General features: G+C 35.1%; 1 protein-coding gene across 1 annotated transcript; it reads left to right on the top strand.

Annotated features, from left to right (window-relative positions):
- Positions 1-6,223: 6,223 nt before the first annotated feature.
- On the top strand, positions 6,224-12,415 carry Pdc (phosducin). Its single transcript, XM_048357650.1, has 3 exons — positions 6,224-6,284; positions 9,142-9,293; positions 11,885-12,415. Exons 1-3 carry the CDS (start codon positions 6,224-6,226, stop codon positions 12,413-12,415), a joined length of 744 nt encoding a protein of 247 aa, XP_048213607.1.
- Positions 12,416-14,176: the final 1,761 nt, after the last annotated feature.

Raw genomic sequence — 14,176 nt, forward strand, 5'->3', positions numbered from 1 at the left:
GTAATGGGAGGAGGGTAGGTTCGTGAGAAAGGGAAAAGGGATCAAATACAGCCAGAATTCTCAATGGATGTTTATGATGAAGGCAATCCGAAATGGGACTGAGTTGCGGTGGGGGAATAGGAGAGGGACAAAAAGCATGATGAATGGAGTAATTTTGATTAACAACAGAAGAAGAAGAAGAAGAAGAAGAAGAAGAAGAAGAAGAAGAAGAAGAAGAAGAAGAAGAAGAAGAAGAAGAAGAAGAAGAAGAAGAAGAAGAAGAAGAAGAAGAAGAAGAAGAGACGACGAAGAAGAAGAGGAAGAGGAAGAGGAAGAGGAAGAGAAGAAGAAGAAGAAGAAGAAGAAGAAGAAGAAGAAGAAGAAGAAGAAGAAGAAGAAGAAGAAGAAGAAGAAGAAGAAGAAGAAGAAGAAGAAGAAGAAGAAGAAGAAGAAGAAGAAGAAAGAAGAAAGAAGAAGAAGGGCTGGGGATATAGCCTAGTGGCAAGAGTGCCTGCCTCAGATACACGAGGCCCTAGGTTCGATTCCCCAGCACCACATATACAGAAAACGGCCAGAAGCGGCGCTGTGGCTCAAGTGGCAGAGTGCTAGCCTTGAGCGGGAAGAAGCCCGGGACAGTGCTTAGGCCCTGAGTCCAAGGCCCAGGACTGGCCAAAAAAAAAAAAAAAGAAGAAGAAGAAGAAGAAGAAGAAGGAAATACTGAACCCTCAGATGGATGCGTTGCATTGTAACCTCTTTGTTCAAAGTTCTGAAGCTCAGGAAAGAAAAAAAAAAACACATACTACTAATAAAATGCCTATCAACAGTTCAGAAATAGAAGAGGAAAGAAAAGGGCCAGAGAATCAGTGATTTCTGACACTACCAAAAGTCCATACTAGACTTTTTTTCTAAAATAACATAAACAAAGATGAACAAAGATTTTAATAAACATAGGCTTTAAAACTCTTTGTATTTCTCATTCTCATTATTTGGTTTTGCCCTACAATTAATGAACTGGCCTTGCTAATTCTCTTATGTCAATCCTCTTATAGGTACAGAGCTATTTCTGCAAGGGTCATCAATATCCAGGGATCTTAAATCGGGGCTTATACTTATCCGAATTCAAAAAGGGTTGGGTAAGACCAGGCCTTCTCAAGCCCTGAACCTAACCGAGGACAACAACACAGAGATCTAAACTGTGAGTTTTCGTGTAGTCTTTCTGCCGATAGAATTTCTTTAAATTTTGCCTTAGGGAAAGAGTGATTTGAGTGTTTTTATAAAATTTTATTCTTTTAAAATATTTTAAAAGTTATTATTAAATATTGATTTGTCTACAATGAACATCATTGAATACCATATCTCTTTCTCTTCTAAAGTGCTTTACACCAAATCATCTCTGTTAATAAAAACTCAGAATAAACACATGATTTTGAGTCTAGTAGTCTAGACAGTTATAAGACCTGGAACAGAGGATTCATTTTGAAATTTTAATCTCTCCTTATTTTTGCTATTTGTCATGCATTCCTTTAAGGACTTCAGGGGAGAGATAATGGTTCTGTGTAATTTGTGTTTGAGAATTTCACTCCCAAACTAATGAAAGTAGTGTTCCATTCAACACTGAACCATTTTCTTACCCTTGGAATGAAACAGACACTTTGCCAGCTGTATGTTTGAGATTTTTACTTAATAGTATGTTTTTAGGTTGTTTCTTTTTCTTAACTTTAAAGTGACTTTATACAGTAACCTCTTTTTCAAATGATGACTAACATGCTATTTTTTAAAGAAAAGACATAGTTTGTTAATAGTTAAATGAGGTGAGAATTTTATTTTAGTTGGTTTTAGTTTTTCTTCTATTTTGTGCCCATGGATATAATGATTTTACTAATAATCTTTATGCTTTCCTTCATGAAAATGAGTAGGACAGGGATTCCATTGTTTGGCAATAGACTTATTTTATTAATTGCAAAATAGCTTTAGACAAGAGCAATAGGTCATAATATAGATTTGTCTTTTATACACAGTACTTAGAATTGCCTAATATTAACCTAGAAAATTTTTCTGAGGTCATTTATCATGGCAATAGTTGTCAGAATACTGTTTACAAACTGTTTGATATTACATTACTGTCAAAAATAATCTATGAACCATTCATGGTAATATTTGAAATGCAATGCAAACAACAAATGCTTAATGTATTCACAAGGTTAAAAAATGGACAACAGAAGAACCTGCTCTGAATTTCCTACAAGATTCTGACACTTTTCTCTAGCATCAGTAAGAGAATGACTATGTATAATAAGAGCAAATCTGGATAGGTTGATATATTTGCATTAAGAGAAAAATATTCTATTATAATTTTGCAAGTTTATATTTTCTAGGAATAACTTTTTACTAATGATACAGATTGACAAATATGAAATCACTATTTGTTATGCATTCCTTTCATATAACTATTCCACCTGCTCAGCCTCATTGTTGGAAAAAACAAAACTAAGTAGAGTAGAAGGTGAGAAAATTGTAAATTTGTTCTGTGGAATCTTACATCAAAGCTTCAACCACACAATTAAAGTTATAATGAACTGCATGTACATTCTAGGTGAAATTATAATACATAAATTAAAGGATGTTTTCATTATCACTGGATTTGTTTTTTTATATGTAAAGAGTACAAAGCTTCCTTATTTTTCTTATTCATTCCTTCTCTTTTGAAATCTGTGTCATGTATTCCACTCAAGTTTATGGGAATTTATGTTTAAAGAAAACTATCCTGCTAATACCAGAAAATGTAAGGTCAAGCCAACCCAAACTTAAACAGTGTACCTCAAGGTGATAACAAAAATCCTAAGTGTTATTATCATCTCTGCAAAGTACTATCTCATTTGAGAACTGAAATATGGGACACATACAAGGTGCAGTGACACATACTCAAGTAGGAAAATCAAATAGAAAATGACTTACACATTTGAAAAATCATGGAGAAGGAAATCAATTCATTAGAAACTAAGTATGTCACATTCAAATCAGGTCATCATTCCCATTCTCCATTTATACACACATCTTTTCTTTCTTTATTGTTTTTTCTTTTTTGAGGTATTGAAAGTTGAACTCAGGGCTTTGTGCTTGCTAAACATGTTCTTATCATGTGAGCCACACCTTCAGATATTTTTGCTTTAGTTAATTTTCCAGGTAGGCCCTTCTGTTTTTTTCCTGGAACCATCCTTGGAGTCAGCACTTCCTACTGATGCATGTCTACATAGGATTGCAGGCATCTATCACAACACCTAGCTCATCTATTGAGAAGGGGTCTCATTAACTTTTTGTCTATTGAAACCTCAGACTACAATCCTCCCAATCTCTACCTAAGTAAGTGGGTTTAGAGTTTGGTGCCACCTCACTAGGCTTTGGGCATACATCTTGAGAAATTTGAGATGGTTTTCAAACTACTTTGTGTAAATTTTATTACCCCATGTTTTATAATCCCAAATTGATCTCCTGCTCATTTTGTATGCTCTTGGAGGCCTTGTGGCAACAGTTCTTATGTAAAGCAAAATGCTACAGTAAATGACTTTTATCAATAATGAACATATATATTCCTAAATAAAATTTATAGCAATTTGACTAAATACATTCATTATTGGTTTTAAATATTTGATGTTAATATTCAAATTAGTTATTGTTAGCTATCAAATAAGTCTTCACTCAAAACTTGCATAATTTCCCTCATTTAATCCTCATATAACTTTTTGAAGTAGACAGTTATTACTCTCAGTTGTACAAATGAGAAGAAATTAGGAAACAGTGTTTGAATGATTTGTTCAATGTCACACTGCAGATAGTTGACAAAGCTAGATTTGAACCCAAGTGTCCAAGAGCTTAGCAACAGCTACATTGCCAGTTTTCAGCAATTGTGTGAATATCTCCTACCCATAAGAAACTTAGTTCCTCCTCTGTGGAGCATATAGGTCTAAATAACCAACCCAACAGATACATTATGAGACCCCTCCAAAAATTCCCCTCTATATTGATGTTAACCTGAGAACTCATCCCCCTTAGCTACGCAGGCCTTGTTCTCAAGGCCAATAGGTAAAATAGCGGACTGGGGTAGAAAACAGGGAAAAATTGAATGAAGACTCAGATGTTCATTATTTTAAAAAGATAATACTTAAAGAATCAGAAGTTGCTGGAAGCCTCTCTGTCTCTCTCTCTCTCTCTCTCTCTCTCTCTCTCTCACACACACACACACACACACACACACACACATCACATCACAAATCATCACGTCACATGCATTCTACAGGCATCCAAATGTCATTGGGGAAGACATTTATGGTGGAGGGAAAGCATCTCACATTCATATTTTAGTATCTGTGAGAACATTAGCCTAGCTTAGCTGATGAGATTAGGGCACAGTCACCTTGGGAACACAGGAAAGGGGAGACGCAAGGAGATAGATGTCCAGAGTGGGGAAAGGCAGAAAGTGAAGTAACACTGCAGCGCAATCCCCTTTTGAAATGTAGGTCAGCAATCAGAATCCAGCTTTCCATCCAGCAGGATGTGACTGATTTTGTCCACCTCACTGTTTTTCTGATTTCCACCATCTCCCCAAGTAGCAAGCCATTAATTCTATTGTATTAGCACCAATATCTTTTCTGAGCTCTAAGAACAACACAGGCATTAACTGAGGATCTAGTAGACATTTATATTATGACCTAATATGAAGGAGAATCCTGATCACTATCTTCCTAAGACTTTTCAGTGGCATTTCAGATATGCAAGCCCAAATTGAATGGAAATAGCTAAAGAAGAATATCAAAACAGAAGAGTCAATTTTAGATATTCCTCTTTTCCTTCACTAATTCTAAAAGTACACATGGGGAACTTTGAAGAATTGGGAGATTCAAAAATACTGGAATAGTTGACAGGATCAACATGATATAAACTACTCTTTACAACAGCAACCTAGAACTATGGATGACTCATAATCCCCCCATCCCCAAATTCATATGCTGAAGGCCCCACCTTCAGTGTGAGATAGACAGACATAGACAGACAGACAGACAGGACTTTACAGACACTAAGCCTATGTGAAGCCAGAGGGGGTGGTCCTCACCCTATAACTTAGCATTGTTACAGGAGGCACCAGAAAGTGTTTTCTCTCTGCTATGGACATAATAAGCATTGGCTATCTGCAAGCCTGGGAGCCCAGTCCTCATCAGAGACTAACCTTGCAGTCTGTATCTTTATCTCAAACTGACAGCCTCTTGGAATGTGAGAAAAACAGTTTCTGTTGTTTTAATCACACATTTGGTGATATTTTGTTGTAGTAGTCTAATCAGACAAAGATACCAAGAAACTGTTTACTGGTACTTTTGACAAGGAATATTGTAGAAAGCGTCAAAGACTAATGGGTTCATTTTCCAAGGAATTCCACATATGAGGAAGAAACAACAACAAAATGAAAGATACATAACAAAATAGGCTAGATTTAATGTGAACTAAGAATATATGGGATATTGGTGCTTTCATTTGCTTGGTGGGTATTAATATTGTCATTAAACTTGTTCTTTGGTATGGAAAGATGCTGTGGTGTTAAGTATTAAATAGCAATGTGCTCTAGCCCATTATTCTTGAATTCTAATTTAAAGATTGGATACACCAAAAGAGTTGTTATAGTGAGTTAATTTCTGTTTTCTTGTAATGGGTAAGAATAAACTCCCAAGTTGCTCTGTTAGTTACTAACTGTGAGATCATGGTCAAGTAATTTAAATTCCCTGTCTTCACTTTTCTTGATAGTAAAATGATATTAATAATTGTTCTAACACACATGGCCACATGAAAAATTAGTTTTATCCTGGAAGTTTACTGGAAAAATGCCTGACACATAAATGTGTCAAATGTGTAATTAGTATTAATTACATTTTTACTATATAAAATATTGGGTTATAACATTTTGAAACTTGTTAACAAACTAATAACAAAAGGAAATAAGTTTCACCAATTTAAATGGAGGTATACATTTAGAAGACACAATTGCCAAAACATCTTTAGTAACTCATGAGATGCAGATAGAAACATTTTAAACACTTTATGAGAGTGAGATTTAATAACAACACTTAACCTAGTATGGAAACCAGAAATAAGAGACTATATAACACAGACACATATTTCTAGTGTCTTTCTGTATGCATGTACATCCTGGAATTCATCTGTGTTTATCCTATAGATTATATCAGGTTTATTTCTTAAAATGGAAGAAGCCCAAAGCCCAAGTTTGGAGGAAGATTTTGAAGGACAGGCCACCCATACAGGTAAATAAAACAAGAATGAAAATAATTACAAAATTAAGATTGAATCTAGAAATGTCCAATGTATTTGTTTACAATCTCAACTATGACATGTAGTATTGTCTTCATGTGGTAAGATAAAAATCATCTTTTTTAAAAAGCACTTGAGTAAATAAATTAATTTGAAATGAAATAACTCATAAAACTATTTTACTTCAGTGTGAAAGTGTAAGAAAAATACTAATGGTTGCTGTGGGGGGGTGAGAATGCAGTCAAGAACTTATGGTACATACCCAAGGTTAAGAAAAGTAGGGGATAGGGTGGGGTGTGTCAAAGGGGTAAGAATGTTGAAGGAGTCACACTGACCAAGATTCATGAACTGCTTTGTTAAATGGCACAACTAGTTAAAGATAATAAGAATTAAAAACAAAAAATTCTAATTTTTGAAAATTGTATAGCTATCCAGCTCTCAGAAGTCTTCTACAGAATAATTAAATCACTTTCCACTCTTCTCACTTCATTATAGACTTTCCTTGGGACTTCATATAAACAATAGTAGATTAAAGACAAATAGTCTTTTATTTTATTTTTAATATGAAAAATAATGGTAATGACTAATAAAGCATCCTTGACTCAATCTGATTCCAATCTTCTACCAGGAAAATAAAATTTTCCATTCATTTCATCCAGACTATTTTCTCTTTTAAAGATTTTAAAATTATCTTTGAGAAGTCATTCAAAAGGGTTCCAATTCAACATGTCAGTTTGTAAATACAGTGTATCTTGATCAATGTTATCCCTTCCTTCAATCATTCCTTCCAATTGCTCCTAACCCCACCCACCCCTTCAAATCTACCTGGCTTCATTTTCACATATGTACATTGAATATTATGACTACATTTACCTACCTTTCCTCCCTCTAATTCTCTGCCCTCCTTTTGACTATGTTTGTGCCTTGGAGTATTTTTGTAATCTGTTAAATTATATAGGACTGACTATTGCCACTACTAAATAAGAAAGATAAACGATCTAAATATAGAATATAATACCAAAGGTACGAAAACACTATTAAATGTGGAATTTAAATTTTCATAATGTGAGGGCTTAAAACTTTCTTCTAAGCAACTAAATATTAGAATTTCAGTTAGGTCCTCTTTGGTTTAATTTGTTTTTCTTATGTCTGAAAACCCTGTATTTATTTTTTCTTATTTATTGTCAAAGTGATATACAGAGAGGTTGCAGTTTCATACGTTAGGCCTTGGGTACATTTCTTGCACTGTTACCTCCCCCCTCCCTTTTCCCTCTCCCCCCATGAGTTGTTCAGTTGGTTTACACCAAATGGTTTTGCAAGTATTGCTTTTGGAGTCCTTTGTCTTTTTATCCTTTGTCTCTTAATTTTGATATTCCCTTTCACTTCCCTAGTTCTAATACCAGTATATACAGTGTCCAGGGTACTCAGATGAGATACAGTGATAGTGCAGGTGCAACCACAGGAAGGGGATACAAGAGGATTATCAACAATAGAAGCTATGGTTTCACATGGCATGTTGAAAGTGATTACAACAGTGATATAACAGTCATTTCCATAACATGGAGTTCATTTCACTTAGCATCATCTTATGCATTCATAGGGGCATAGCTATTAGGCTCTTGTGATCCTCTGCTGTGACTAGCCTAAAGCTGTGCTAATTATTCCCTATGAGGGAGACCATAGAATCCATGTTTCTTTGGCTCACTTCACTTAGTATAATTTTTTCCAAGTCCTTCCATTTCCTTACGAATGGACCAATGCCATTCTTTCTGATAGAAGCATAAAATTACATTGTGTTTTTAGCTTTTTTATTGTCAAAGTAATGTACAGAGGGATTACAGTTACATACATAAAGGCAGTGAGTACATTTCTTATCAAACTTGTTACCTCCTCCATTTTTCTCCCACCTTCCCCACTCCCTGATTCCCTCTCCACTCTCCCTGAAATATTAGTTTACAGCATATTGTCTTGTAAGTATCGCTGTTGTATTGGTTTGCTTTTTACCCTTTGTCTCTCCATTTTGGTGTTCCCCTCCCCTAGTTCCAATAAACATACATATAATACCCAGTGTACCAAAGTCAGTTACAGTGACACTAGGGGTAAAACCAGGGGGAAGAAAGACAAAAGAAAAAGGAATAATTTTATAGGGTACATTGGAAATAACAACACAGACAAACCACTTATTTACAAGTCTTGTAGCTCATTTCACTTAGGATCATCTTATGTGATCATATGTACATTGCAATTGAGCTATTGTGCTCCTCTCCTAGGACTATGCTAGACAAGTACTGTTTCCAGCGAGTGAAACCATAGAGTTTATGTTTTGAAAATCCCTTTCTTTTTGTTTGAAAATATTCTCAGAATTTTAGAAGGAATTAGGTGGTTGTGTAATAAATACTTCTCTTAAAGCCATTTAGTTTGTTAGTTGTGGTCAGGTTCCTTTCTCACTGCTTGTCTTTGAAGAACTAAGCAATTCCAGTTTCTTTTATTAACAATGTACTGGCAATATTGGTTTATTGATAAAAGCTTCTTTCTTACCTAATGAAAACACTGTTTTCCTAAAGTTTTAGTTTTCTCCATATACCTTCGCTAAAATAACTTTTGCCAACAGTTCAGAATGCATAATTTGTATTTTTACTAATACAAATGTCTCAGCAAGATTCTTTTCCAGAACCCATTTGACAGCAGTCATTTGGGAGAAAGCATTTTCAAACAAGGCAGTAGGGGATTTCTAACCCCAAAAGACGCTTCTGATGCAGGAGGTGACAAGTATATTCCTATAGCAATATTTATACAATTTGTTATGCAATTTGTCTTTTTAAAAGTAAAAAAATTAATTTTTTATTACAGGACCCAAAGGAGTAATACATGATTGGAGGAAGTTTAAATTAGAAAGCGAAGATGGAGACTCAATCCCACCTAGCAAGAAGGAAATTCTCAGGCAAATGTCTTCTCCTCAGAGCAGAGATGACAAAGATTCAAAAGAAAGAATCAGCAGAAAGGTAAGATAAGAAAAAAGTAATAAATTAAATGTCTTTTCTAAGTCTTGCTTGGACTGACAAAGAACACAGAAGTGGAATCAATCTATCTGAGGATTTTCTATACTAAAAAATGCAATGTGGCTATAAACAGAACCAATAAGAAAATTGGGAGAGAGAGGGTGTTAGGTTGGAAGAGATGGGAAAGAATGATGAAAAGGATGACATGGATTAGGGTGCATTGTGTTTATAAAAAGATTGGTTAAGTGGTAACTCCTTTGTACAACTACTTAAAGATAATAAAAACAAACTTCTAAAAAATCCCAAAAACCCTTCAAAAAGAGTGAGAAACAATTACATAATATGAATTAATAATTCATGAATTAATCAATTCCAGAATATGATAAAATAAAATATTGAAAATTTTATTACATGAATGTTTATATATTTGGGGGTCTGAATGAATATTTTACAAAATATGTTTGAGCTAGTCTAAGTGATAACAAATTTAATAAATTTATTATTAACTTTATTGGTATTTGTATGCATATGAATTTATATAAAGAGGAACACTAGGTTGACAATATTGATTGCTTAAAAGAAATGAGATTGGAAAAGAGAAAAAAGAAAGTAGATCAAAATAACTATAAAAAAGATACATTTCTTTGGAAAACAACATTTTTAAAAAGATCTTATTAAATTATATGATTACTAAGATATTAGTTAAGATTTTCTGAGCATTGAAGTGGTAAAATTTGCACATTTATTATTTCCTTTCTTTACCTTCCAGGTTGTTTTGACCCTCCAAAATTAGTATATATTGTTTATGTAATGATTATAATGATAATAAAATAAATTATAAAGTAATTTTATTGATGGGGAAAAATAACTTCAGTGGGTTATCTTCAAACCAGTAAAGGTTATATACTAGCTGGGCACAGTGGCTCACACCTTTAATCCTAGCTACTCAGGAGGCTGAGATCTGAGGATTGCAATTGGAAACTGGCCTGGGCAGGAAAGTTCCCATGAGATTCTTATCTCCAGTTAACCACTCAAAATCCTGAAGTGGCACTGTGGCTTAAGTGGTAGAGTGCTAGCCTTGAGCACAAAGAGGCTCAGGGATAGAGCCCAGGTCCTGAGTTCAAGCACCATGTCTGACAAAAAAAAAAGAAGAGATATATATTGAGCCTTAACTGAGCCATAACTTAGTGCAAGATTTGGTCATGGTAATGGTTAAGCCTAATACTTTTCATGTATGAGGAGCAGAGATTGATTCTTTCACTGAGTTGTGAGATAATTACATTTTTCCATCTGATGAATTGTAGGAACATCTTCTTCCATTTGTTTCAAACAGTTATGAATAAAAATAAATAGAGGGCTGGGAATATGGCGTAGTGGCAAGAGTGCTTGCCTCCAACACATGAAGCTCTAGGTTCGATTCCCCAGCACCACATATATGGAAAATGGCCAGAAGGGGCGCTGTGGCTCAGGTGGCAGAGTGCTAGCCTTGAGCGAGAAGAAGCCAGGGACCGTGCTCAGGCCCTGAGTTCAAGGCCCAGGACTGGCCAAAAAAAATAATAATAAATAAATAAATAAATAAATAAATAAATAAATAGAAATTTGTTTTGGCACATGAAATACTATGCACGTATAAACATTGTTATTAAAGATTTTGTGCTAATTTTAAGCTTTGGAAACATATCCAAATGTATAACTATATGCTGGAATGTACAAATGGCACAAATCGTCACATGAATGCTCACACAAGTCTTCAAATCTTGTGTGCCTGATCTCTTAAGTGAATAGAAACACAGTAGCAACTTAAGAGCTATACAAAATATTTATCAATTGCAGGGCTAAAATAAATTGAGACAATAATAGAATAAGAAAAAATAATACAAAAACAAGTGAAGCCATTAGAGAAACAAGATACAGAAATGACCCCCAACAGAAGCAAAAGCTGTCTTTCTTAAAATCCCGATCACATATTCAAACAAAAACCACTAAATTAGCCTAATAATTTTAACAACTTTTGGGAAGAGTAATGTCCAGAGTCATTTTTTCAGGAACATGTTTACATGTGTGTTTGTCTCTGTACGTCAGTGTTTGTCATTTTTCCATTTTTGATGTGAGCTACTGCAGAGCGGACTCACCCTGTGTGGTGAGTAGTTAAGTACCATATTGGCAACTGGTATCATGAGCCTTTATGGTTCAACTATGACTAGTTCTACATGCATTTCAGCATAAAATAATTATTGAATCCCTACTGGACACAAGACACTATGACAGATATTTGAAATATATTGAATTAGACAAAATAGTAAACAAAACTGATATCAGACAATTGATCAAATATATAGTACAAGTTCAGGTAGTATTTATTGATATGGAAAAAATTATAATGAATGGAGAATATGGAGCAGGAGTCTTTTTAATCGGAGAAATCAAGCAATGTGACACTTGAGCGATTGCTGGGTGGGATGAGGTCATGAGACGGCTGTTTCAAGAAGTGAAGACAGAGAGAACAGCAAACACAAGCTGCCAGGAATGGTTGGGTGTATCTAAGGAAGGAACATTTCTTCCTGAGTGATCTCTGCAACTGCTTTTGTTCTCAGATGAGCATCCAAGAATATGAACTAATCCACCAAGACAAAGAGGATGAAAATTGCCTTCGTAAATATCGAAGACAGTGCATGCAGGACATGCACCAGAAGCTGAGTTTTGGGCCTAGATATGGGTTTGTGTATGAGCTAGAAACAGGAGAGCAATTTCTGGAAACAATTGAAAAGGAGCAGAAGATCACCACCATCGTTGTCCACATATATGAAGATGGCGTGAAGGGGTGTGATGCTCTCAACAGTAGTTTAAGCTGTCTTGCCACAGAATACCCTATGGTCAAATTCTGTAAAATAAAAGCTTCTAACACGGGCGCTGGGGAACGCTTTTCTGCAGATGTGCTCCCCACACTGCTAGTCTACAAAGGTGGGGAACTCATAAGCAATTTTATTAGTGTTGCTGAACAGTTGTCTGAAGAGTTTTTTTCTGGGGATGTAGAGTCTTTCCTAAATGAATATGGATTACTGCCTGAAAGAGAGATTCAGGCTCCTGAGCACACCAACATGGAAGAAGAAGAAGATATTGAATAAACATGATGTGAATATTTGTATTTACCTTTACACACTGAACATTGATTTGGATAGTATCTATATTCCTTTAGAGAACACCAAGCATGGCCATGACCTACTGAGAACAAAAATATTGACACTGATGTATGTGTTTAGCTTTTCTTTGTGTCAGTTATTCAAATTCACACGCTCTACTACAGAAACATTGTAGTCCTTAGCAACATTGTTGGTAAATAAAAAGTTGAATTTTATTGTCATTTTTCAAAAATCCCTTTCTAGTCCTGTGATAGATTTTTATTCCATTTTTCCTCAGTGATTTTACTTGTGCTTTTCAAATTACATTATTACTTACAATTTTGCTTTTACAGCAAAAATAAAAAAAAATCTCATGAGAAAATAAATCTGTGTGACGTCTACTCCTTCTCAAGTATGATGTTATCAAGGTCCAGATACCTTTATAAGGGTTAAAGTACAAAAAGGTCACACTCGTAAAGTATCTTAATGCCAATGAAATCAGAGCATAATAAATTTAAAAGTACTATGCCACATTAAAGTTACTAAAAATTGTACTTGTTAAAAAAAAAAAAAAAAAAAGATGGGGGCTGGGGATATGGCCTAGTGGCAAGAGTGCTTGCCTCGTATACATGAGGCCCTGGGTTCAATTCCCCAGCACCACATATACAGAAAATGGCCAGAAGTAGCGCTGTGGCTCAAGTGGCAGAGTGCTAGCCTTGAGCAAAAAGAAGCCAGGGACAGTGCTCAGGCCCTGAGTCCAAGCCCCAGGACTGGCAAAAAAAAAAAAAAAAAATGATGGAAGTAAGGTTTTCTTACTATGACAAATATATAATACTTAGTAATCATAATAATTCTATTGATCATTTATTGATTACCAGCTGTAAGCCAGTATTTTAAAAAATATCATTCCTAATTAATAACTGCAAATCTACATGTTCATAGTATTATTCTTATTTTTTTAATAATAAAGCTATGACTCAGAGGAGTATAGTATAAATTCTACTTCTATTTTTCTTGAAAATATTTGGTAGTATATCTTACATAAAGAACCACAGTGAAAAGCAAAACAAAAATTCAAAAAAATATATTATGTAAATTTGTTTAAGAGAAAGAAAAAGGAATTTGTAGATGTCTGAACCATGGTGGAAAATCATGGTGAGAGCTGAAGCAGAAGGGCCTACAACTGAAGAAATGATGTTTATATATATCTAATCAGAAACAGGTACCCTGTGAGAGATGTACACATCGCTTCCTGCCAGCCCAAGACTGAAACCAGACATGTGTCAGACATTTTAATTTTAACTCGTACAAGCGCCTCTTCTTTCCTTAAGCCCTTTGCTCCTCTTTCTCTACACAAAACATTTTATCTTGTTTAGATATCATTCAGGAAATAGAAATTACCAGATAATACCTCCTTCATCTATCCATCACAAGAACTAAAATGAACACCCACTTAAAAACTACTTGTACTGGGCTGGGGATATAGCCTAGTGGCAAGAGTGCCTGCCTCGGATATACGAGGCCCTAGGTTCGATTCCCCAGCACCACATATACAGAAAACGGCCAGAAGCGGCGCTGTGGCTCAAGTGGCAGAGTGCTAGCCTTGAGCGGGAAGAAGCCAGGGACAGTGCTCAGGCCCTGAGTCCAAGGCCCAGGACTGGCCAAAAAAAAAAAAAAAAAACTACTTGTACTGATGCTAGAAGTATCCATAAAGCTATGCAGGACTAGCCAAACAAAACATGCTGTGTTCCTTACCCTTCTCACCTA

The sequence above is a fragment of the Perognathus longimembris genome, chromosome 11, assembly GCF_023159225.1.
Source record: "Perognathus longimembris pacificus isolate PPM17 chromosome 11, ASM2315922v1, whole genome shotgun sequence".
Lineage (NCBI taxonomy): Eukaryota > Metazoa > Chordata > Mammalia > Rodentia > Heteromyidae > Perognathus > Perognathus longimembris.

What these genes read in the sequence shown, in the direction of transcription:
- Pdc (XM_048357650.1), top strand. Translation starts at nt 6,224, where the DNA reads ATGGAAGAAGCCCAAAGCCCAAGTTTGGAGGAAGATTTTGAAGGACAG. An exon ending in AGGACAGGCCACCCATACAG is followed by an intron (nt 6,285 to 9,141) that starts GTAAATAAAACA and finishes TTTTTATTACAG; the next exon opens with GACCCAAAGGAGTAATACAT. An exon ending in AAGAAAGAATCAGCAGAAAG is followed by an intron (nt 9,294 to 11,884) that starts GTAAGATAAGAA and finishes TTTTGTTCTCAG; the next exon opens with ATGAGCATCCAAGAATATGA.